Below are 26,133 nucleotides of genomic sequence, written 5' to 3'. Positions count from 1 at the left end.
TTCTTTCTATTTGGAGTAATACCATCCGAATTTAAATTAATTTCATTTAAAAATTAAGTTAATACGATACGAGATCTATCGTGTGATGGTCCAAACCATTTCACTCAAACATCTACATTATTAGAAGAATTGTATATTTAGATTCGAAATTTATTTGATCAAAAAATTTGCAAATTTTAGTCCGTTGCCGTATGCGGTGCGAATGGCGTAACGTACGGTTCCGAATGTGCCGCTTGGAGCGAGTACGTGAGCGTTGATTACGTCGGCCCTTGTCTCGCGGTCGGATATATATCGGACCAAATGGAGCCGAAATGTACCTTCGACAGAATAGTCTGTCCAGCGTTGAAGAAGGACGACTGTCAAGGGTTCACGGCGCCGGGCGCTTGCTGCCCGAGATGTGGTGGGGCATTGCGGATCTTGTATTCGAAGAAACAAATCGACCGAGCCCTTTACGGTACAAACATATCCGCGACCGTTGTTAATCTCCACAATGTAGTGCAAGGCTTAGAGAGACACATCACCATAGCCGAATGCGCTCTGAGAGGCTATTTGACCATCGAAACGGAAATATTCGTTACGATAGAATCACTAATTGAAAATCCAACAGATTTACAATTGAAAATGTGTATCCTTGAGGCCGAGAAATTGGCTGATATGATTAATTCGGAACATCCTTTGATAGCAGTTGATTTGAGTCTGAGTGCCCTCTCATACGCGTTAGTAGTTCACAAACACCCAACTAAAGGTTCGTCTACTATAGCTCTATCCGTTTTCGTATTAGTCTCTTCATATTTTAGTGTTTACGTATTAAGATAGTCAGATGTTTGTTGTTTTTTTTTGTAAATATGTAATTTGTACGCACAGTTGTAAATATTCTGAAATACACACCAAATAATATAGTGCCATTGTATAATAGTCGATGTTTTTGTAAACTAAACGAATATTTTAGCTTTGGTTTGCTTTAATTTGAATGAGAAGTAGATTATATGTGACATTGTAATGGATGATATGTCGTGAGTTCACGGTGCCATGTTTGTTAAGATCTGCATTTTGGAAGGACAAATAAACCTTTTTGTACAAATGGATTTAGATTTTTATAAAAGACATTTTACAGTCTATACCAAATACGATAAGAATTATGATTTGTTAATGATTGTTAGATTTTTAGTTATAGAGTATATTTTGGAGTCTGTCTAAGAGCTTTAAGTGAAAGATGATTAAAACATTGAAATAAGTATATCATATTTTATTTTTTCCACATGACACAGAATTAAATACGATAAAAATATATTTCGTATGATATTGTATATAAATAGTAATTGATCACTTATAATTAGAAGAAGACAAGTCTTTTTTATCGAAAAATAAATTGATTCTATCGAGGAGTTGGGGGTCGGCAACCGTTTTGGCGAGTTGTAGAAAGCCTCCCTGCAATACAGGGTGGATCACATGAAATCGTTCTAATGGGAATGTCAGAACGAGTTCTAGGTATGCCATCAGAACATTCTGGAAACAGTTACGTTGAACTTCAGCGTCCTGGAAAAAGGGAACGTTGTAAATAATGAACAAAAAGGTTTCGACACGAGGGACCGCAAAATCCAAAAATTTCATTTGCTATTTTTAGAAAAATGTGCATGGGTATCGCTTCTCTTAACGCGAGGATTTCTTCACCGAGAGTGTATCAGAAAGACCCATAAAAACGTGTTTATGGCTCAATACTTCGCTCCAATGAAATAATGTGATTTTCACGCTTTTTATATAAAGTAAAATTTGTATAAGTATAATGATTGGATCTTACCTTGTTGATACTTAAAGTTCTTTGTTGTTCGATTTCAGGCGGCACCGGTTGCGGTGGAATTATTGGTTCAACATGTTTGTTATTAGAATAGTTAGGGTCATCGCTTATTGTTATGTTAACTTTTCGGGGATCAGTATGTTTGTCCAAAATCTCAGAAGTGTTAACTTTTGGTTTGATTGTTGGACTTTCTTTGCTAACTTCTGAGTAATAAACGGTTCTTTCTCTTCTTGATCGCTCTTGATATTTGTCTTCGTCATCTCTTATTTCGTTGGTTGTTGGTTCTTTTTCCGGTTCATCACTTAGTGAGGTATCTTCAACAGAAGCTATCACTTCTGATGATTGACTATTAGTTTTGAAATCCGCGAAGATGAATGGTTTTGGTTTCTCTTCTATCTCGTTAGTAATACTACAATCTTTCGCTGATTCTTCTATTGGAGTTGTTTTTTCCTTATTTTCTGTTACTAGCGTAGATTCTTCCTGGTAAACATTTTCGTATTGGTTAAGCGAAGAGTCACTACCAACGGAACTAAGAGGTGTTCTCTGCTTAATAACATCAGGTTCATCGAAATCTGATAAATTAATCAGATGCTTCACGTAGCTGTTACACAGTAGTTCCCACGTGTTTTTTAAGTCGAACATTTTGACAACAAACTGATCGTATTGCAGGAGCATTTTTGGAGTATTCGAATAGTTATGGATCAATATAGATATATCGGTTGCTCCTAATTTGTATCTCTGTATACCACTGAAGAAAGATTCAGTCAGTGTAATGACTTTAATGAGCCATGACGATGTCGTTTGCTTATATAAGTTGGCGGCGTGATCCAGATTAGACACTTTTTGAACGAGAAACTTCAATCCCGGTCGCGCGTCGAACTGTATAGCACGCATCAAGGAAATATCTAAACTTTTGAGAAGTAGCTCAGAGTTTGATTTTTTTAGACTAAACTTGTAGTTGCATATATCTGGTCCAGTTTTAAGGCTTTCCAGTAAAATACCATTGATCCCTTGGAACACGTCGGATGATGCTTGAATCAGCACCGTGGCAACGATCTGCACAAGTATCTGATGTGCTAACAAACCGACAACGAGACCTCGGTGAGGTATTCTTATTGTATATAGATCTGGATTAAGTAAATTCATTGATTCTTGCAGATATATCAAGAAGATGTAACTCCTATCATCTATCAACATCTGCGAACTGTTCTTCGGACTCAATTTTGAATGCGCGTCTTTTGTTTGATCAGTCCAAAATACTTGTTGCGCCATGGCGTGTAGCCTGACGTTATCGTTCACCGAACAATCTCGCCTTGCTGCCACTTTGACCATGGCTAAATCTCCGTAAAAACTATTGGAATTCTCTTTGAAAGCGTATGTTAGCTGTTTCAATGGTGTCAAACTGACATTACAAGCCCTGTGAAGGCTCGTGCAAACTAGTTCCCACTGATGATCGGTCAAGAGGTGTCCTGAAGTTAGAATGATATGTCTGATACAAGACGCTCCGAGACGCGCTATCGGTTCTTGGGGCTGAGCGATGCATTCAACTAGAATCAACATGATTTGTTTTAGAGCAAACGTTACATCAGGATTCTCGTATTTTTCGCATTCATCTTCATTATCCGTCTCGGTATCATTAGACTTTCCTTCTATGTTGATCTGTTGTAAATGATGAAGGTAAATCACAATTGTGTCAGTAGTCAATCCACAGCACTGTTTGAAGTTCGGCATCACGCTGTCCCAGTGGTTATTGACATTCGCAATTTGCCGCAGCCAATTCTGTATGGTTGGTAATAGAACGTGGTTTATGCAGTGAAGTCCGAAATGCGTTCCGGGCACATCGATGGCATTCCTCAGCAACTTGAACAAAGTCTCCATCGTGGCTGGTTGATTTTTCTTGGAGCACACGACTGTGGCCGTAATTATGCCCTCGATCAAAACATACCACACTTTGAGAATGTTGCTTGGTTTATCGTGTTTCAGTAGGGTGTTGTTTATTGTCATAGTCGAAGATAAACTGGTTGATAACACTATATACGACATGGGCGGTTCCTCGCAATTTTCATTGGCGATATAATTGGTGATGTCAAGTGATGTGGTCTGTATGATGGGATCAACCACTGACACCGGAAGGTCTCCGTTTATTCGGTTTCCGGTATTGAATATCGGACACTTCGGCATATTGTACATGATGGTTAAAATGTCGGCGCAATTTTCCAATTGGTACAAAGCTTCTTTGCACATGTCGATTACGACTTTTTCCGTTTTCTCCTCGTTCAGTGGGATGAATTTGCTGTTTTTAGAAAATTTCAGATTTAGGTTCGGCTTTTGTTGGGCTTGAGCTGTCTTCTTGGGCTTCGCTTCAGCCGCTGACGTTTCTTCGTAATGCAGACCTTTAATGTGACTTAATAGACACAGTATACAGTCTAGAGCCGCGTTTGCGAAGACCAGCGTGTTGTCGGTGCCGAGAAATACTTTAAATATCTCCAGTATTGCGGAGTACTGTTTCGCATTATTGGCAGCCCGGAGAGTGTTGAACAGCGGTCTCCAGCCGGAGCGGATCTCCATTCTGTTTGTTTCCACGAATTCACAGATACAGGATATGATTTGTTCCTATAAGTAAATTCGTAAAAATAAATTAAAAGAAACGTTATAAATATATTATTTCGCATATTTCTGCCGTGAAGCAGTAATGCGTTTCGGTTTAAAGGGTGGAGCAGCCGTTGTAGCTATACTGAGACTTTAGAACTTATATCTCAAGGTGGGTGGTGCATTTACGTCGTAGATGTCTACAGGCTCTAGTAACCACTTAACACCAGGTGGGCTGTGAACTCGTCCGCCCATCTAATCAATAATTTTTTTTTAACACACATACAATCTCGATTCGATGTAAATAAAGTTGTGAACCAGCTTTGGAAATAAGATGTTTTTTTTAAACTGCGCTTATAGATTGACGAGCGTACTGTCAAACTGATGGTGAGCATTCTATCGAATTGGCTATAAATTCAATATAAATTTGGTACCTGTATATCATCGTCGCACAGCTCCAAACAGAGAAGGTTCTCGAAAGGCTTCAGCAGTGCTTCATTAAAGTGGAAGTGAGGCAGTTCGATTTGTTGATTCAGAAGGGCTGTTGCACAATCGTGAAGACACTGTATTGCCAGACTTGATATTTGGATGTCTTTATGACAAGCTGCCTGTGATCAAGAGTTTGGATTAAAATTTCAATGGAAGGTTAGTCAATTTGAAGGTGATTTGTAATTTTAAATGTTCAAATGGCTGTAGAGTCCGTGATCATGAACCGTGATACACACACCTGCATAAACCCTGCATAATACACACACCTGCATACACCCTGCATAATACACACACCTGCATAAACCCTGCATAACACACACACCTGCATAAACCCTGCATAATACACACACCTGCATATACCCTGCTTTTTTTTTTTTTCCTACCTAAACTGATAGCCTTGAGAGGCTATGTCAGCGTAACCCTAACTTTAGTAGGTGAGCTCACGGGGCTCAACCTGACGATGTTGCTAACACGAACCCTAGCAAGAGCCGTGCTTCGCAGAATCTACAACCGGATCGGAAACGCGACCCACTGAGAAGATCCGGCGAGAAACTCAGTGGGCTGTGTCTGAGAGTTAATTTACTAGAACGGTGACCGGTGCTTGAAGTACCTAAAAGCACCGTTAGTGGATCGGGAGGATCTGAGATGACGTGTTTTGGGCGACGTCGACTGCTTTCCATTCTGTCCGCAGGATCGGGAATGATACCCTGCATAATACACACACCTGCATAAAGTGCGGTCCAATAACAGTCCATATGGCCATGCGGTGCGCGAGCGGTCTCGCGGCGCGCAGACAGCGCAGTGCCACGTCCCCCCCGCGGCACAACGCCCGCGCCGCCTCGCCCCGCGCCGCAACCGCGCACCCCCCGCGCGCCCCGCCCCGCCACCACGGACTGTTGTTGTTGCACGCGTCTTGATCCCATGACGTGAACAGCTTTAAGAAACAAAAAAAATGTGAAACACACTATTGAAGTTAATTTATTACCAAAATTCAGCGGCCGTAGTCTAAAGAACTTTTATAGGCTTAGTTACGGCTGGTAAGACCACCAAATAACTATAAATTATGGCCATAAACCATAATTTCCTCTTCCCTTTGTAATTGTCTTTCACTACCATTTGGGTTGAGCGTTGTTCAATTTTTCGCCACTGTAACAGACCTTTCATGTCTATTGTGTGAATTCCAAAATTTGCTGTTGTAAGCAATAGAGAGGGCTATGCTCGGAGCAATCAATCAAATCAGAAATGAGGAGATTCGCAGGAAAACCACGATAACCGACATAGCCAAAGGATTGCGACGTTGAAGTGACAGTGAGCAGGGCACATTAGTCGCAAAACGGATGGCCATTGGGGCTGAAAAGTTCTTGAATGGCGACCGCGTACCGGAAGACCGACCGATGTTTGTGGGGAGGCTTGGGAGAGGTTTATGTCCAACAATGGACCTCTGTGGGCTGATAGAGGAGCGAGTGCCGACATCGACCGCTGTGAGTCCGATGAACGTACCAGTCGGTGTTGGTGAGCCACGAGTCTCTGCAGGGCCGCTCTGAGCGTGGGCAGCGTCGTGGTGGCGGCGAGACGACTGAACAATGTATCGGCGGCGGCGGACAGAGCACAACAAACTCTCGCTGCATTCGACCCTGATATAATATTCCCACCCTGGAAGTTGGTAATAGAATATCACTGAATTGGATTCTACGACAGTGAAAATAAATTCAATATTAAAAATACATAAATCAATATTATTAAGTTTAAGTTTAGACCTAATTTCTAGTTTGGTTATAAATATTTTTTTCACCTCAGCGGCTCAAACATGTTGCTTTTGCATGATGCTTCGATTTTGATTCGAGCAAAATGTTTTTTGAATTTTTCACCTTCGGTGCCACGAATTAGCATTGCTCAGCCATAAAATTGAAACATTCGAATTTTACTGTGCTCTGTTTCTTTCACATGCAAAAAGCGAGTGAAAAAAATAAACACCTTCGAAATTCGATTTTGGAATTCGACCTCAAAGAAAACACGTTCACAAACGCGTAATACCCTAAAATTTAACGATATTTGTAATAAAGAAATACATTTTTTTTAATAGTTATTTTAATCTATTTCTGATCATTTCTATGTCTCCTAATATGTGTTCTCACTGCTGAGGTGAAAAGTTATGTGTGCTACACGAAAGCAAAGTTTTTTGCATCTCGTGCTGTTGAGTCATCAAGAAAATCGGCACTCGAAACAAAAAACAACTTTGCTCTCTTGTTGCACAAATAACTATTATTGCGTAGGTAGCCCGGCTTAGTCCGTAGTCCCACTTTGTGTTACATGGTTACCGTCAGTCACCAACCAAATTATAATTATGCCGGTTTGTTACGATTACAGGATGTAATTCATTCATCGTGTAGGTCGTTGGTGAGCATGGGTCAGTTTCGTATTTCATTAGGAAAATCGGTGTCTGCTGGTGGGATTCGAACACCGGCTCAGACGCATCGCTCGATACGAGTGCATTGTCTTATCCTTTAGGCCGCGACGACTTCACGAATGTCAACGATTATGTTACCTATTAATCTATCAAAATAAAAAAGTAATTTAGTTAATTCTATTAATGAACGTAGGTCGTTTTGTCGTGATTACCTCCTGTCGACAAGTTTCCACTATTTTTGCGACAGACATATCGTTGTTGTAATTATTTTCCAGGACAGGCTGAAGAAAATTGAAGACGTCCACGCTAAAAATAATTCGGAGTTTTTAAATCGTTTTCTTTTTTTAATTGCCTTACGCTTTGGGTCTTATAAATAATAATGGGTGTATCGCTCGTGGCTACAGTCCAAGCACAGTCCAAGTGCTGCTTACTCCTTTTTTTTTTTTTTTTCATGCCTAACCTTGGTAGTCTAAGGAGCTATTCTAAACACTTGCACACACTACTAAAAGTGAGTTGTGCTTAGCAAATATATTGCTCGGAACAACACAATATAACTTTATATATATAAAACCAAAAATTTGAAGAAATAGGGAATAATCATGTTTTTTATTGCTTAGATGCGGTCAAGGCCCGCCTAGTGTTAAGTGGTTGCCAGAACCCTAGACTTCAAAAACTAATTGCTTCCACCCACCTTGGGACATGAGTTCTAAGTGTCAGTTTTTCAGTACAACGGCTATCCCACCCTTCGAACCGAAACGCGTTACTGCTTCACGGCAGAAATAGGCAGGGTGGTGGTACCTACCCACGCGGGTTCATAAAATGTCCTACCAACGGTATGAAATGCAGTTGATCACATACTATTTTATATTGGACTACAAAAAAAAATGCTACTTTACTAAAACATACTCGCAGCCTCACCAAGTCTCATCGTCTTTACCGTCCAGACCGAGCTTAGCGTCCGCTTGTAGTATCGAGACGGTTTGGTTCCTTCCAGTTTGCATGGTGACTATGGGAGTTGCGTTCTTCCCCTGCTGCCCGAACAGAGAGTGTTCGAAGCTCGACACGTACTGGCAGGCCGTGAATATGTGCTCCCAGCAGTCCGGTGCCTTCGACCCCAGCTCTAGGCCCCCTGAAAATGTCCCCTCTCTATAAGTATGTTTCCTTCCTTCCTTTGTATCACTCTTGTCAGCGTGGTCATGGTCGTCAGTCAGTATCACTACTGTGGGCAGATGTTATGCGCCTCACGAGCAATCGCCACTCCTCCCGGTTTGTGGTGAGCCTGGTACACTCATGCAAAGAGCAACCAACTAGTAGGTATGTTCAGAGTATCCAATAAAGTAAATTGGAACGATTTCTCAAATACTATGTTAATGAAATTTGGAAACACCTTTTTTTCATGGTATAGCCACCTTTGTTTTAATATTTACGAGTATTAAGATACACTTAGGACACAGAATAGATACAGTTAGATACAGGGCGTGTTGTGAGTCGGCACGGGTAGGTATCACCACCCTGTCTATTTCTGCCGTGAAGCAGTAATGCGCTTCAGTTTAGGTGGGGCAGCCGTTGTGCAGTAAAACTGAGAGCTTAGACCTCGTGTCGATGTTAATAGGCTCTGGTAACCACTAAACACCAGGTAGGCTGTAAGCTTGTCCTCCCATCTAAGCAATAGGGTCCAAATATACAATTTCAAGAATTTGTAGGTAGTGAAGTAATATAAATACCGGTAATTAATATGTCCAATGACAGGGCATGAGTTGATAGTATCTTTCCGTTTGGTATCTGAGAAATAGCGGATCTTGCCAACAGCGCCAAGATACTGCTGCACCGGTTTTGTAAGCTTAACGTGTTACTGACTCTTGCGGCCTGGAATGGAAATTGTTAAGTTCTCAATTTTGCCCCAAATTTGTACAACTTCGAGATAATTTTGATTATGTTAAATCCTTTTAAATAATGGCGTCGCCGCGCACTGTAGCAGCGGTGATGAAGACAATCTGGCTAATGTGGTCCGATATAAAGCGCGTAGTCCAGGACCGATCGTGGTAGTGAAATACTGTCGAAACCCTCTGCCCCACCCGGGGGTCATGAGGGTCTTTGCACATAAAGCCCTATTTAAAAATTACGGTACCTTATGCAACCCCTCCAAACATTGTATGGTCAGTCCTTCCCAAGCAATGCGTTTCCTTTTACCGAACGTGTTTATCTTCTTGGATATAATCCGATGTAGTCTCTCTTTCTTGTTCATATATCCGGTCAACGGTACACTTAATACGGTCACCATTGAATCCCAAACGCACGTTAAGATTCTGAAACGATTAATTGTGAAGCCAAACTAAAGAAGTGTTGTAAGTTTTGTAGTAAGATTGCGACCGCCTCAGCTTTGAGCTTGGGAGTTGTGGTTTTTGTAGTAATTATCTGTCATCCAATTGACAGGAGGGAGAACTTTTGAAAGCAATTGACATTTCAGTCTCATGTCTTCGCATTTATCTCACACATATTCACTTTATATCGGATGAGCTTTAAGATCGTGATTGCAATAGGCAAACAATACTGAACTCCAAGTGAATCTGTGGCGTTAGCTACCACGGAACACAAGATGATTTGACAGACGCCTGAATCTATATCTAAGACTAGCGGCCCGCACCGGCTCCGCTCGGGTCTTTAACACAAATTTCAACGATATTTGACGTTATTTTATTTTTTTAAATAAATGGACACTTATTGTGGTATAACTATAATAGTTGGACATATGCTCTCGCGACACTTTTTGAAAATAATAATGTGCTCTACAAAGTTGTAGTACATTATTTATTCTATCATAAATCGTTTTCGCAGCGCACGCGATGTAAAGAATATTTTAGGTATTTTTTTTACACCTTGGATTACATTATGGGAGGTTTAGTTAAGGATCCTTAATTTTTTTCAAAAAATATTATATGTAGCCTATGTCACTCGGGAATAGTGTAGCTTCCAAACAGTGAAAGAATTTCTCAAATCGGTTCAGTAGTTTCGGAGCCTATTCAATACAAACAAACAAACAAATCTTTCCTCTTTATAATATTAGTATAGATATTTTCAAGAAAAGCTCGCATATATACAAGTTTTGAACAATAGCGTTCGAACCGTTTGTCAAACGTACCTATATTAATCTTTCGGGAGATATCACTCGGTGGAAAATTTTGCCTGTGTCATTACTCCGAAAAATCCATTGAGATCCATTGTATGCTACGTTTTATTAACCGGAAGATTAATATATGTACGCTTCTGATACCGGATGCTATAATTGGATGTTTTTGTTATGTATTTATGTGGACGTTGTGAGGCTTCGAAACGGCAGCTTTACGTACCTCCTCGCCCAACGTAAGCTGGACTGGTGTTGCGGGGTGTCGTTCGTGTTGTTGTGCAGCATTGAGGCCTCTTTTAACTTTTGCCAGTCCGACATTACCGGACTTTGGTCTAGCCCTCCCAAATCTGAATACGTAAATGACATGATCATTTACAAGAAAGTAATCAACAATAATTTTTTTTTTACATGTCTCTGCAAATGCGCTGTGACAATATCTTTCTTCTAATGAGGTTTATGGAGAATACTCTATGGTGGGCTTGGCTGTGCAGCTGGCGTTGCGAATGTCCATGGGCGACGGCTGCCATCATATAGTGGTCTAAAAAACCCTTAAAATTTTTATCAAAATTACTCATTGAATCCACAAAAGGATAAGAACTTACCTGACAGCAAATGGACCAATGGATGATCGTAAATGGGCGCATCCTTTAAGATGTCAGTAGCTAATACTTGCTGGTATAGCTCCCTCAGCCACGTCGCTGATAGATATACCAGAACTCCACTTCCTTGTACCTCGTCCACGAATTGATCCTCTGTCATTGCTATTTCTACCTTCTAATTATGAACATATAGTTGATTTTAATTATGGTGGAAAAAAATATACATGATAATTCATGTCTTCATTCTGAGTTGTTGTTTTGTTTGAATGTTTATCGACTTTCAAATTGTCAGAATTAGTTACTAGTTTTCCATGTAATCAAGACGTTTAGCTCGTTGTACTCGTATATCCGTTATATTAATACCAGTCACGAGCAAAAGTATTAAGTACCCCTATTGAACTGCCTTACTAATACCTTATTTTATGATTGAAAGATTACTGGTGGCCCGGAGGCCTTTCCAGCTTCACCAGGACAGGTGGGCGAGCAAAGTCTCAACCAGGAGAGGTGGGATTTGATAACAACTGCCCGAGCGCCTCCGAAGGAGACCTAACAACTCAAGAGCAATTGCTTCGCGAATGAATCTACTACGGGATCGTAATCGCGACCCACTGAGAAGATCTGGCGAGAAAAGCGGGCTGATGCAAGGGTTAGGTTGCACGTTGACCTCTTTGTCGAGTTCGACGAGTACGGTTACCGGGGTTCCTCAGCCTGCTCCTAGTGTTAGAACTGAAGGTATCAATTACTAATACCTTAAAAAGCTTATCTATACACGATTTCTCTATACAGGTATAAATAGTAGGGGTGTCTAATATTTTTGCTCGTGGCTGTATCTATTAATTGAAAATATACTCGTATTTAAATAATATAATTTAAATGTATTATAATATAATATGCTATATATGTGCAATAATATAATATTGAATAGTTAGTATTGATTGTCGTTGCAACTTTGAAATCAATTAAAAATCTATATATATATAAAATGAATTGCTGTTCGTTAGTCTCGCTAATACTCGAGAACGGCTAGACCGATTTGGCTAATTTTGGTCTTGAATTATTGGTAAAAATCCAGAGAAGGTTTAAAAGGTAGATAAATATGAAAAAGCTCGGAATTAAATAAAATTAACAATTTTGTTTTTCCTTTGACATGACTCCCGTCGGACGGATTCCTTTTGTTTGTGTTAAGTTTATTTTATACAAAAGTTTAGGTCTTTTATTTCTCAATTGAGGCACTACGAAGTCTGCCGGGTCAGCTAGTAAATAAATAAAAACGGATATTAAGCCTGCCGTGGATACTCACTGGAGGGTCGCTATAGTAATTGTTACGTCGTTGCCTTAAAGTGAGCAGCAGAGAAGCATAGGTGGCCAGGTACACTCCGTCTGCGTTCATTATGCACGAAGTAGCCGGCGGTTGTGAAGCGTTGTGTTGGCAGTATTTCGATGCGAAGTCTTGCATTGCTTCGTCAACCTTCAAATAATTAAGAATAATATCAATCTTTTTTTTTATTGGTTAGATGGGTGGACGAGCTTACGGCCCACCTAGTGTTAAGTGCTTACCGGAGGCCATAGACATCAGTTCTAAGGACTCGGTTTTTACAGTATAACTGCTACTCCACCGTTCAAACCAAGACGCATTACTGCTTCACAGCAGAAATAGGCAGGACGGTGGTACCTACCCGTGCGGACTGACAAGACGTCCTGCCACCAGTGATTAAGCAAATTATAATTTTGCGGGTTTGATTTTTATTTTGCGGCTAAGATGACTCCAGACTTCATAAAACTCTGTATTAAATATATGCCGATTTTGGGTTTGACAGCGACGATATCATATACTGATTTCATATTATATGTATGTAACTAGTCAGGTCATAAGTATTGTCACACAGTAAAAACTTTTCTTTTAGAATGCTGGCCACAAAAAAGTTTATTGAATTCGAATTTCGAATTGTTCATGAAAATAAAAATGTATACTTTTAGAATTTTACTCATTTTTAAATATGGAGTGGACGCTTAAAGAAGACCGTGTTGCAGTTATTGCGTTGCATCGTTGCGGTTACGCGCCAATTCAAATTTTTAACGTCTTGAAAAATTGGAATATAACCAAAAGATTCGTTTATCGTACCATCAAACGATACAATGAAGACTCTAGTGTAGATGACAGGTCAAGAAGTGGTCGCCCTCGGTCTGTTAGGACTCCAGCAGTGATAAAAGCTGTGAAGGCGCGAATTCAAAGAAATTCCAAACGTAAGCAGAAACTGTAGGCCCTTCAGATGGGGTTAAGCAGAACCACGGTGAAAAAGGTGTTAAATGAAAACTTAGGGCTTCGGGCATATCGAAGAAAAACAGGACATCGTTTGAATGCTCGTCTAATGGACATGAGACTGAAGAGATGCCGCGCTTTGTTGAAGCGGTACGCGGGAAAAAAATATCGGGAAATTCTTTTTTCGGATGAAAAAATTTTTACCGTAGAAGAGAGCTACAGCAAACAAAATGATAAGGTGTACGCACACAGTAGTGAAGAAGCGAGCAACCGTATTCCGCGTGTCCAACGAGGTCATTTTCCATCCTCGCTCATGGTATGGTTGGGAGTTTCTTATTGGGGCTTACCAGAGGTACATTTTTGTGAGAAAGGTGTAAAAACGAATGCAGTTGTGTATCAAAATACAGTCCTGACGAACCTTGTGGAACCTGTTTCTCATACCATGTTCAATAACAGGCACTGGGTATTCCAACAAGATTCGGCGCCAGCTCATAGAGCGAAGAGCACACAAGACTGGCTGGTGGCGCGTGAAATCGACCTCATCCGGCACGAAGACTGGCCCTCCTCCAGTCCAGATTTGAATCCGTTAGATTACAAGATATGCCAACACTTGGAGGAAAAGGCGTGCTCAAAGCCTCATCCCAATTTGGAGTTACTCAAGACATCCTTGATTAAGGCAGCCGCCGATATTGACATGGACCTCGTTCGTGCTGCGATAGACGACTGGCCGCGCAGATTGAAGGCCTGTATTCAAAATCACGGAGGTCATTTTGAATAAACTTTAGTGTCATAAGAATCTATGTTTTGTTAAGTTCATTTTGGTATATGAATGATTACATAATGAATAAACTTGTTTCAATTATTTTACATTACACATGTGACAGAATTTATGACCTGACTAGGTATTTTCTTTAATTATGAATTGTAAATCTGTATTTGTATTATCTATCAATAATTAAACCTGTGGATGTTTACCTCAACGCAAATTATGAATCTGTCTGCTCTATCTATAGCTTAGCCTGTGGATGTTGACCTCAATGCGGGTTCTGAATGTGTCTGCTCTGTCAATAATTAAACCTGTGGACGTTTACCTCAATACAAGTTCTGAGATTCAGTAGCTTCGGTAGTAGTGAGTTTTGTAGGGTTTTCACGAACTGCCGAGCGTTGTGCCTCTCCAAGTCAACGTTGCACTCTGTTACGGTGCACCTGAAAAGGAGATGAATTCATAGGCTTCATATTCTCTTGCCTTTGAAGGTTTGCGATTGTTGTTAAACTTGCTTTTCTCACAATTTACTGGTGGTAGGACCTCTTGTGAGTCCGCACGGGTAGGTCCCACCACCCTGCCTATTTCTGCCGTGAAGCAGTAATGAGTTTTGGTTTGAAGGTTGGGGCAGCCGTTGTAACTATACTAGACCTTACAACTTATATCTCAAGGTGGGTGGTGCGTTTACGTTGTAGATGTCTATGGGCTCCAGTAACCACTTAACACCAGGTGGGCTGTGAGCTCGTCCACGCATCTAAGCAACAAAAAAAAAAGATATCAAACAAATTTCAATCAATCTTTACAACTCACCGGCCAAGGTTCAGAGTTTTAGGTACAGCTTTAGTTTTTACTATGACGTCGTTCACAGCATCCGTAGGGTTGTTCGCTCTCGACGGCAAGAAAACGTTATCTGCATCGGAGTCTGCCTCGCCGTCGCTGCCTGACGTCACATTCTCGGGGCCCGATGTGTCTGATCCGTTGGAAAACCAAAGTCTACATTATGAATTTAGTTCTGCATTCCGACAGCTATTAATGCCTTGGCTGCGGCAAGTAAAATCATAAACTTTCATCTGTTGCGGCGGCGGGCCGAAAAGCGCCCCCAAATATATTTTCACTAGTGCGTGGCAGGTCTTTCTCGACCCACCAGAACTAGGGTAGGTTAAATGGTACAACTTTGCGAACATACGCGGTATATAGTTTGGCCGGTATCGAATTCTGACAAACACCTGAAATAATCGGTCCGTACCAGCGAAAGGGATATAGTTTCGTCCGCATCAGTTGAAAGTGTTCGCCGATATGGGCCTGTTCCGCAGTGAAGGTGTTAATCATTAACAATATTTTTAATTTTATGTTTGACTCTTCAAAATCCTAGATATTAAAAAAATATATATAGTATCGAATAACGTACCTGAGGAGTCGCGGTCTTTCGTATCGTTACTCTGTAGAACAGCAACAACATCCCTGGAACAGTACATTGCTTATTAAGCACTAAGATTACGCGATATTAATTTATTTTTACTGGTTTTGATTAATTAGTTTTTACTGGTGGTAGGACATCTTGTAAGTCCGCGCGGGTAGGTACCACCACCCTGCCTATTTCTGCCGTGAATCAGTAATGCGTTTCGGTTTGAAGGATGGGGCAACCGTTGTGACTATAGTTGAGACCTTAGAACTTATATCTCAAGGTGGGTGGCGCATTTACGTTATAGATGTCTATGAGCTCCAGTAACAACTTAATACCAAGTGGGCTGTGAGCTCGTCCACGCATCTAAGCAATAAAAAAAAAAGATATCAAATTTCAGTCAATCTTTACAACTCACCGGCCAAGGTTCAGAGTTTTAGATTTTAGGAGTTTTAGGCTTACCTGTACGGACTTGGCAACCTGGCCAGCGTTTGATAGGTCAATGGCCCGGCGTAGTCGGCGTCTTGGAGTCTAGGCCAATGTGTTAGTATTAGGGCGGCCGTCTCAGAGCATATGTAATACTCGGGTCCAGAGCATAGCTTCTCTAAGGCATCGAGTAGGGAGACCACACACTCTACGGCTGCGGCAACTGTCTCTGGATTCCCGCTCCTGCCGCATTCTTCTATGCCATCCATTAAACTATGGGATTGGGAATTTAGTTTCAATTTCATAACAAGATCTTTAGTGCTTTTAATCGTACTAGCGTGGGGTGTTTTTCAGGATATTATCAAAATAACCCTTCTACTTATATCTGTTCATTTTTTATGTTCATATTTTTTAGTTGGATTTTCTAAAAATGCATATTTTATTAGTTTTTTTAAACTATTATTTATTTAAAATAAATTATTCCTTAGACGCGAAATACACAAAACCGCCTTAGACTTAAGGCGCGGTGCAGGGGTGGAACGGATCGGGGCGGACGCGATTTAAAGTATACTAGTGGTCCCGCAGTAGTCGAAATTCGACTATAATTAATGGAAATTATAAGTTTTTTTTTATTGCTTAGATGAGTGGTCGAGCTCACAGCCCACCTGGTGTTAAGTGGTTACTGGAGCTCATAGACATCTACAACGCAAATGCGCCAAATTTTAATTTTTGCGGGTTTGATTTTTATTACACGATGTTATTCCTTGATCGTGGAAGTCAATCGTGAACATTTGTTGAGTACGTATTTCATTAGAAAAATTGGTACCCGCCTGAGATTCGAACACCGGTGCATCGCTCAACACGAGTGCACCGGACGTCTTATCCCTTAGGCCACGAGGACTTAGAACTAAGTTTGAACATTATGATGGTTCTATTGTCAAAGACTATTTATTATACTTCTATAATCACAGATTTCGACACTATAGACAAATAACATTAAAAATAAACAATATTAACCTATTCCTTCTCAATTTGACCACAGACTTAAAACAATAACAAAAGTTTGACAATAAACACAGAGTATATACATATATGTGTGTGTGCGTCAAATCATGGTAGTGTGTGTAATGTTTTATTTATTGATCTAATGTATTATAAAAGCATAATTAAAAAAAAATAGCATTCTGCACTTCTTCTCTATATTCTCTATAAGTGTGGGAAATTTCATAATCCTCCGTCCGCGCAATTTTCGTAAAAAGGGTACAAAGTTTTTGCTTCACGTATTAATATATAGATCTTTAGTGCTTTTGCTCACAGTCTGATTATGGCCATGTCGTCGCTGTGCCGCTCTTGGTTCTCCTGCTTTTTTAGCAGGACGAGTTGGCAGATCCTTCTCGGGTTCTGCAGCAGTTCTCGGGTGCTCCGCAGTGCTTCGACGCGATGCGGCACCGGGGGGTAGAGTAGCATTCTGTGGTACAGTGCTTCGAGGACCGGTCGGAGATTCGAGGTTGAACCTACCAGCCGCACCAGCTGATTTGCTATGCTGCAAACAACGAAATGATCCAAGGGTTAATACCGTTGTAACTATACTTGTAGGCAGCGGCTTGGCTCTGCCCCTGGCATTGCTGAAGTCCATGGGCGACGGTACCCACTCACCATCAGGTGGGCCGTATGCTCGTCTGCCTACAAGGGCAATAAAAAAAAAAACTTACCTTACCTTAGAACTTATATCTCAAGGTGGGTGGCGCATTTACGTTGTGGATGTCTATGGGCTCCAGTAACCACTTAACATCAGGTGGGTTGTGAGCTCGTCCACCCATTTAAGCAATAAAAAAATCCTTCGTCAATGTTTGTTTGAGCTCTACTTAGACTTTCGTCTTAAGTATTCTTATTCTATTCTTTTTTTTTTATTGCTCAGATGAGTGGACCAGCTCATAGCCCTGCGTTCCGCGGTTACTGGAGCCCATAGACATCTACAAAGTAAATGCGCCACCCATCTTGAGATATAAGTTCTAAGGTCTCAGTATAGTTACAACGGCTGCCCTGCCTTTCAAACAGAAACGCATTACTGCTTCACGGCAGAAATAGGCAAGGTGGTGGTACCTACCCGCGCGGACTCACAAGAGGTCCTACCACCAGTAAAAATTCTTAAGTATTTAGTATTAATACTAGATCAGAGTTTACGTTTATTATTAAACTAACAAGCGTTTGAATCTCCCGCATTTATATGCTGTATCAAAATTTGGAATTTATTTTGGGGCTATTCGTTTTGTGAATGTATATTTTGGAATTTTAGCAATCACATACCTGTAAATAGCTTTAGCCTGTTTACTGTTGAAGCTTGGTGCGGAGTTCAAAGCTCCGGATCCTCTTCCAGAATCGTCAACTAAATGTCCTTCGTGATCTCTGGGAATTAAGTCAATAAAATTATTTGAATATGATCTTCACTGCTTTGCAAAAATCCATCCATTAAATACATCTCGCTGCATAATGTTGTTATTATTACTCTGAATTGTTCGCATAAGTAAATAAAATAATATAAGAATATTTTCTTTCATTTTCTAAAAAATTTTTGAATGTTTCTTTTCCTTGCTTATTACGCCCTAACAGTGAAATATGATGAGATTTAAAACGTCCAGTGGTTCTCAAAGATTACCTGGATTTGATATTCTTGTCGACCCGGGGCGTTCCGAGGAAAGATATAAGCGACGGACAAAACTTCTGCCACAGGAATGTTGTGAAGTGCAAGTTACCGCTAACACGTTCCGATAGGCTGGACATCAACGTTAAGAGGCAATCCAAAAAGAATAGGGCCAGCGGGTTTTGCTTTGGATTCCTGTATCGGAAATACGGTAGCATTATTAAGATTATTTTATTGCTAAGATGGGTGGACGAGCTCACGGCCTAACTGGAGTTGAGTGGTCACCGGAGCTCATGTACATCAATTATGTCAATGCCACCTTAAGACGTGAGTTCTAAGTCTCAGCTTTCACAGTACAACGGCTGCCCCACCCTTCAAACCGAAACGCATTACCGCTTCAAGGCAGAAATAGCCAGGGTGCGAAATACCTACCCGTGCGGACTCACATGACGCCCTCTTACCAAAAAAAGTCCTTTTAATGTTTTAGCGTTTCTCAGATTCATCGTTTTTTTACTTTTAAACTGCTAGAGGTTCGTAGATCGTTCTAGTCTAATAAGGATGTAGCATAAGATACCTTTAACCTTTAACTCACACTAATGCGCGACATTAACCATAAAGGCGTTAATTGATGATAAAAAATTGAAAATTTCCTCCATCCTTTGGAATGACTGAAGTTTTACAAAAAATATAACTAAAATTATTAATTATTATTAAAGAAAAACTACTAAATATGAGGTCAGTTTTTGTTTATTTCTAAGCAACTCACGACTGTGTCTCGGCCAATCTGCTGCACAAGTATTGTATGACTGGTATTACTTCACTGTAACAGCCTACTGCCACTATGTGGTTCCTGCCAAGTGGAGAACCTTCCGACAGCAGCTCGGTACACTCCTCGTCTGCAGCGAATTTTTGTATTATTAGTAGGCGCTAGAACATTTTGTGTAGCGCACACTAATTAAGGCTTTCAGTCAAAACTCAATAAAGTAAATACAACTCAGTTAAAAAGTTAATTGGAATTAAGGTTAGTCTTAAGGGTTTAGAGATCAGTGAATCCGGATCTTTATAGTATAAATAAATGATTTTAAGGAATCTTGACCACCAATCGGTCGCAAAGATATCGATGATGTAATATAACTTTCAAATATTACTTTTCAGAACCAATGGATTTGAAATACTCAATTTAAAAGTTGAAATCATGGTTCTCCGACCTTATGTCTTTATTGTGGGTAAGTAATATTTTTTTGATGCATTGACAGTGGATAAAGCTCACGTCCCAGCTGTTGTTAAGTGGTTACCGGAGTCCATAGACATCACAACGTTATCTTGAGACATAAGGTTTCTATCTTAATTGTATAGTATAAAAAGTGCCCCACTGAAATATCCCCTGTAGTGCTCACGAGACGTCCGGTCCTCTTACTGTAACGGATAATTGATTTTACAGAATAAAACCTTAAGCACCGGTCATCGTTCTCGTCGAACCCGTCGCTTGCGACGAAGGGCTCGTCGAGTAAATTAACCAACAGACACACACTGAGTTTCTCGCCGGATTTTCTCAGTGGGTCGCGTTTCCGATCCGGTGGGGTAGATTCTGCGAAGCACGGCTCTTGCTAGGGTTCGTGTTAGCAACGTCGTCAGGTTTGAGCCCCGTGAGCTACTAGTTAAGGTTACGGCTGAAATAGCCTCTCATCTTAGCTCAGGCAGGAAAAAAAAGAGGCATACCTAATTGTGCACAATAAGCTCTCAATGCTTGGGCGGCTGCAGCCCTCGCGGCAGCGGCCACATGAGGAGCCGCACCCGCTGCCTCTCCACACCGACCGCAGGCCCACACACAGAGACGACCGTTCAATGTTCGGCGAGGAGACAACGCCAGTGATAGATACATGCGGAATATTTGTACCTGACAAATATTCAATTGATAGAAGTGGAAAGATGATAATTCTTTCTAGATTCTAGATCTATATAAATCTCTATAAATCTAAATCTAAATCTAGATAAATATGAATATGCTGAGCATTAAATAAAAATAACAATTTTGTTGTGTCCCCCGGCGGACGGTTTCCTTTTGTTTATTTTAAGTTCATTTTATAAAAAGTTTAGGTCTTTTGCTTATCGATTGAGGCACTACGAAGTCTGCCGGGTCAGCTAGTATATATATAAAGATTGAGTCTGTGACTTATTCGATTATGCCAAAGACGTATAATTCCTTACTTGCGGATATTACACGCCACGTAGACCATTAATTAGTGTACAATGTATATTCAATGTATAAAAGCACAAAGAGTTTTATTACCTGTGTTTCTGGTTGTTGAAACATGACTGAAGCAGTGGCACATAATAACTGTGAGGGCATCCACAGCGAATCGTCTTCTGGTTCGATTCCACGGTGGAAACGGTCATCTCTTAAGATTTTCTGAAAGAAGCATGCTATTGGTTAGCTCATTAACTCTTGTTGATTTATTTAACTTTATGCATAATATTAAAATGGCGGTATAATTTCTTAAGCTCGACTAGTCTTATTCTTGCTTTATTGAAAAAAAATCCACAAATATAACATACAACGTCGCACATATTTTTATTATAATATCGTTAAATAATAATACACTGTTTACTAATATATACATCGTATCTATCAATTACTGTGGTTTGTGTTTGTTTATTTAGTCTTAGGTAATTTGCAAAAGGCTCTCTACATTGTCATTCTTTATTACCTACATCGATGGGAGAAAATAATGAGACAATTGGCGCTAAAAATATTATTATGTAAGATAAACACATAAAGCTTGTATCCACTGTAAAGGGCTGTTGAAATCCCAATTTTAATTAATTAAAGGGAGTTTGCCAATTTATTAATCGGCTCTATTACTTCATTGTTAAATTCAATCGGGGACACGAAAAATTGGTACCTGCCCCAGGAAATATTAAAATATATGTCTTCTATCATACGGAACGATTTTAACAAGGATTTGAAGTACTACCAAACTACCACCATCTTTTAATCCCTTTTCGTATTAAAAGTAGGTCATCATGGTAATATAAGCCATTATAATAAATAGATATCACGTAACGTTATGGGCAAAAATATTATTATATTATAGATTATTATTAACTTATTGCAACGTACATAAAATCCCTGTACTGCGAATGTAACTAGCCTTGGCCTCTTTGTTTCCAAAGCGATCTGCAATGGGAGGAGACAGGCGCGTCGCAGCTCGTACGAAGGACGGCGCGCGTTACTCTCTTGGAGGCATAGCAGTTCTATAAGAATTAAAATCGGTTGTCTGTAAAGTCGGTTTACTGAGGATAGTTGAACGTGACAACGTCATAAGAAAATACTGATGGAATGGTTTCATTTTTCAAAAGAAAATTTTAATTTTATTTGTTTGATAGATATTTTGTATGGATATAGAGAAGGAGGTAAATGGTAATCACTATTGAATTGATCAAGTTACATTTATTTGTACGCATAAATACAATTATGTCAATTTTTTTTACTATGTACATAGTTTTTTTACAAGAATGAATGTGCTTTGAATTGTATTATTGTAAAGCAGCTGTCCACGCGGATGCGTCGCTCACTCAAGTAGGAGAGAGACAGATGTCGAACGCTGCCGAACGCGGAGGCAATGGCGGATCCAGGGGGGGGGGGTGTCATGGGGGTCATGGGGGTCATGACCACCCCCTGAGCCGGTTCCAGGACTTAGGTGGACCACTAATTGAATATAATGATTTTATTTATATATTTTGTAAAAATACAGATTTTATATAACTACATACCTTCAATATTTAATTAATTTAATGTAATAACTTTGTATAATGGCAAACGTCTGGGAACGAACGCATCTAAATTTGACTATGTGACCCCCTCCTGGCGCCAAAGCCGGATCCGCCCTTGCGCGGAGGCCGATTGTGCCTCTTTGACGCTCGTTGCGCGCTCTCGCTTGCACTTCAAACCTTAAATGGAACGCCTCAGGGCGAGGTAACGTCGCATGAGTCATTTTTTCGTGCGTGCAGCCGGCTTCGTCGAATTATAAGACGTTGTCACGTCAAAAAATGGTTACATATCATACAACGAACGTATTAAGTAAAAACATTTATATTTTCTAATTATACAAATTCCTTGAAATAAGACGGACAATCGAAGTGTTTTTTTTGTCTTGAAATTTTGTTGCGAGTCATAAGGATTTTGGAGTCAAAATAAACGCATGTGACGAGACTTTAACGAAATAAAAGAAAGACTACTACTAAGGGCATTTCTGTTATTTTTAATTAGACGTTACAATTACACTCAATTAAATGAAAAAGATAAACGAGTTTCGTGAATTCAGTTATGTGACGTTTGTTGGTACAGTTTGCACTACAATTAATTTTTTAAGATGAATTTGTAAACATTTAAGTAGTGAATTCAGATCTGAGAGGTGCACGCTTCTAAATAAAAAAAAGAAGACATGTTGATTTACTCCTTCAAACTAAATATTTTGCAACTGTAAAAAGCCACTGATCGATTATTCTCAATCTTTATGAGAACAGCCAGCGACATGATGTTTAACGCTAGCTACTGTAAGCGACTTTAATCACTTATCATATCGAAAATAATTTATTTTGAGAGTATTATGTATCATTACGTGGTTAAGATATGACCGAAAACCTTTCCGTATTCTTTAACTTCCAGTTTTATCTTATTAAATAAGATAAGAATATACCAAAGTAATTAAAATTTTACGGTCATTTTTAAATTTAAGATTATTTTTAATTTTACCAGCGTAAAAAAGATTTCAGTCTATAGACTGGATACTAAAATACAGTAGTAGTATGTGCATGATTTAATTTAAACTTTAGACATTTACACGATACTGTATATGAGAAATGTGAAAGTTGGTATGATTGGATGATAGGTTCGGATGAGACGTAAAAATATATTAGCCTGGATTAGCAATTAAATAATTTTTATGGTCGTAAATAAGATGAAGTGAGTAATGCTGGGTAAATCTGCTGTAATAAATACAACACTGCGTTAGTTTGTTCGTGATTATACGTACCAAAAGAGCTACAAATCGACTGGTAATTTTTAGACTACACAGTAGCAAGAGCAACTATATAATCCGGTAAATTTCTGTATTACAAACTCAACGGAAGTGAAATGGTAAACGAATGAACCAAATAAGGAATCTTATTGATCCAATCTAGGTTTATTGTTTAGTTGCTCACAGAAGAAATTACAAGACCCTATTATAATTTTGTAGGAAAACAAGAGAAGATCATAAACAGTTTTGACTGTCTGTTTCATCAGAAATGTTTATTCGCAAATTAATTTTGACTTCCACAGCAGTATATTCTGTTTTAGACGTTTAACTACTTAGAAGTCCATCAAATTACGTACCTAATGCATCTTGGGCTGATTTTTTCAAGGACGAGAGCTTAGGACCAGTGGATTCTTTGAATATATCTTGCAACAGTTCCTCCATGATTTCTAATAAGCCCGAAACGAACTTTAAGTTTACCACATTTCAAGGAGTTAACTAGGAATATCGATTTGATGAGCAAAACACACTGTATATTCACAGTAATGATTTCGAGTAAACTAGTGAATCGTGTGGGTGTCGTTTGCAAGCTTATCAAACACTGGTGTGTATGGGAGGTCGGTCGGAGCATGCTCAGTATAAAAATCAATATGTAATATTGGAACTGGCGTTTTTTTTTTGTAAGCGCAACAGGTCAGATTTTTTATGACAATTAAAAATAACAATACAGCATCAACGACATTTAAAAGTATTAATTGACGCCATTATCCTCATCATTTTTCACGAAGATAAAAATAATTTATTTCGTAAACGTATTTCAGGTATTGAATATTTAATATTGCTCAGAGCAGTGGACGAGCTCAAAGAATCCCGGAAGTTCTGGAATATATTATTAATTGAAACTTTCGACCCCTTGAGTCTTCCGTTGTAGTTTTGGCTCTACTCCGCTTCAGTGGGAAATAAATATTTTGAGTCAATCAATCCTCAATGAGTCTGGTGCGAAATTCAAATCATTTTTGTTCATAGATTTAATAGCTTTCCTGTGCTAGCGATTCGATTATGATGGAGGAGACGAAATGAAAACTGGTGTGCAGTACCATTGTCATTCACAATTTGGATGTGTAAATATATGGTGCTATTTAGTAAATTTTATAGAAATACAAAAAATCTATTGAACGTTTTAACATTTATTTTCACAACGTTTCAATACTATACATATATGAATATTAATATTTTAGCGTTCATAATCGTAATATCGTAATCGTTCGTAATAGCAGCATTTTTGCTGTATGTATATAGTAAAAATTATGTAATATGGTACCTATGTCTTTTGGGGGCAACTAGCAAAAGAAGAAGAAAGAAATAGGTTTGTATGAAAAACGCCATATGAGGTTTCTCTTTTCCTTCATTTTATTTTACTCTTTGCAGGAATATCTTTCTCATCTTTCTGCTAAAATAATCTCAGAGCTTTGCTCCTCGCGTTCCCGCTAAAAAGTCATAAATAATATTATAAAGTAACTAAATAACTATATAGTAGTTCCGCTTTTTCAATCGGAAAGACGAAGGAGAAAAATAATATGAAATGAAATTGATTAATCTAAAATATTAATCACTTGAAATTGAAGTCGTCGAGGCTTAAAGGATAAGATGTCCGGTGCATATGTAGCGATGCATCGGTGTAGGAATCCCGCCAGCACCAATTTTTCTTAGAAATACATACTTACCTAACAAATGTTCACGATTGATTTCCATAGTGAATGAATAACATCGCTTAATAAAAATGAAACCCGCAAAATTATAATTTGCGTAGTTACTGGTGGTAGGACGTCTTGTGAGTCGGCACGGGTAGGTACCACCGCCCTCCCTATTTCTGCCGTGAAGCAGTTATGCGTTTCGGTTTGAAAGGCGAGGTAGCCGTTGTACTGTTAAAAGTGAGACCATTTAGCTCATGTTTCAAGGTGGGTGGCGGCATTTAGGTACGTTGTAGATGTCTAAGGGCTCCGGTAACCACTTAACATCAGGTGGGCCAAGAGCTATTCCACCTATCTAAGCAATAAAAAAATAAAAAAAATGAAATGAAATGAAATTACCGAAACAATTCATACAACTTCGCTCTTCCCGTTGCCGCCAAAAATCCCACAGATTCGTCGAGCTGGCTGCATAGAGGTCGACTCCACAGAACACTATTACTTCTAGCGAAGGTCGACTCTCTCAAAAAAAGTAAGCAAAGGGATTTGCGCCTTAACTGCTGTCCAGTGTTACCAACTGATTCGGCAATAACAACGTACCACGGAATGAAGCGAAACATTCATATTACAATACTCATAACAGCCACCAGTCACAATAATTCCAATGTCATTGAAAATAGTTATAATATTTGTGGTTTATCAACGAAAAATACATATGGCAAAAGCCAAAAAAAAGGTTGCATTTAAAATGAAAATTCCGGTAGGCCTTTATTCAATTAGGCGATTTCAAATAATCATTATTTTACTAACTATTGGAAATGCAGTTTGCCTATTGCGAAAACAAGAATTTGAAAGTTTACAAAATATGTGTAATATATACAACAACAAAATTAAATTAAAATATTTTAATTAGTATTTAATATGTTTATATC

General features: G+C 39.3%; 2 protein-coding genes across 4 annotated transcripts in view; one reads left to right on the top strand and one right to left on the bottom strand.

Moving 5' to 3' along the window:
- The window catches only part of LOC101740837 (reversion-inducing cysteine-rich protein with Kazal motifs), a 49,489-nt gene extending 48,252 nt beyond the window's left edge, over nucleotides 1-1,237 (top strand). The window contains exon 18 of the mRNA XM_004931661.5: nucleotides 181-1,237. Within this exon, the coding sequence (XP_004931718.2) occupies nucleotides 181-816 (636 nt within the window). The 3' untranslated portion in view covers nucleotides 817-1,237. The remainder of the gene's footprint in view (nucleotides 1-180) is intronic.
- On the bottom strand, nucleotides 1,232-25,864 carry LOC101745882 (brefeldin A-inhibited guanine nucleotide-exchange protein 3). 3 transcript variants are annotated; one of them, XM_021351620.3, is made up of 24 exons: nucleotides 25,604-25,864; nucleotides 21,617-21,750; nucleotides 20,786-20,905; nucleotides 20,215-20,392; nucleotides 19,262-19,391; nucleotides 18,511-18,690; nucleotides 18,162-18,260; nucleotides 17,170-17,397; nucleotides 15,891-16,127; nucleotides 15,435-15,487; nucleotides 14,837-14,996; nucleotides 14,355-14,469; nucleotides 12,304-12,471; nucleotides 11,007-11,178; nucleotides 10,628-10,751; nucleotides 9,409-9,586; nucleotides 9,005-9,146; nucleotides 8,199-8,409; nucleotides 7,493-7,586; nucleotides 6,374-6,526; nucleotides 5,598-5,807; nucleotides 4,819-4,992; nucleotides 1,799-4,408; nucleotides 1,232-1,536 (listed from the first exon to the last, which is right to left on the bottom strand). In XM_021351620.3, the coding sequence occupies exons 1-24, from the start codon at nucleotides 25,614-25,616 to the stop codon at nucleotides 1,324-1,326; spliced, it is 6,096 nt and encodes a 2,031-aa protein (XP_021207295.1). In that variant the 5' UTR covers nucleotides 25,617-25,864; the 3' UTR covers nucleotides 1,232-1,323. The 3 variants fall into 3 exon arrangements, with proteins under 3 accessions (XP_021207295.1, XP_012550641.1, XP_062532306.1); XM_012695187.4 differs by lacking the exon at nucleotides 25,604-25,864 and adding an exon at nucleotides 23,873-24,013; XM_062676322.1 differs by lacking the exon at nucleotides 21,617-21,750.
- Between the last annotated feature and the right edge of the window lie 269 nt (nucleotides 25,865-26,133).

This window comes from Bombyx mori, chromosome 3 (genome assembly GCF_030269925.1).
Source record: "Bombyx mori chromosome 3, ASM3026992v2".
Lineage (NCBI taxonomy): Eukaryota > Metazoa > Arthropoda > Insecta > Lepidoptera > Bombycidae > Bombyx > Bombyx mori.
Note: the sequence above shows the minus strand (reverse complement) of the source record. Positions and strands in the feature narration are given on the sequence as shown.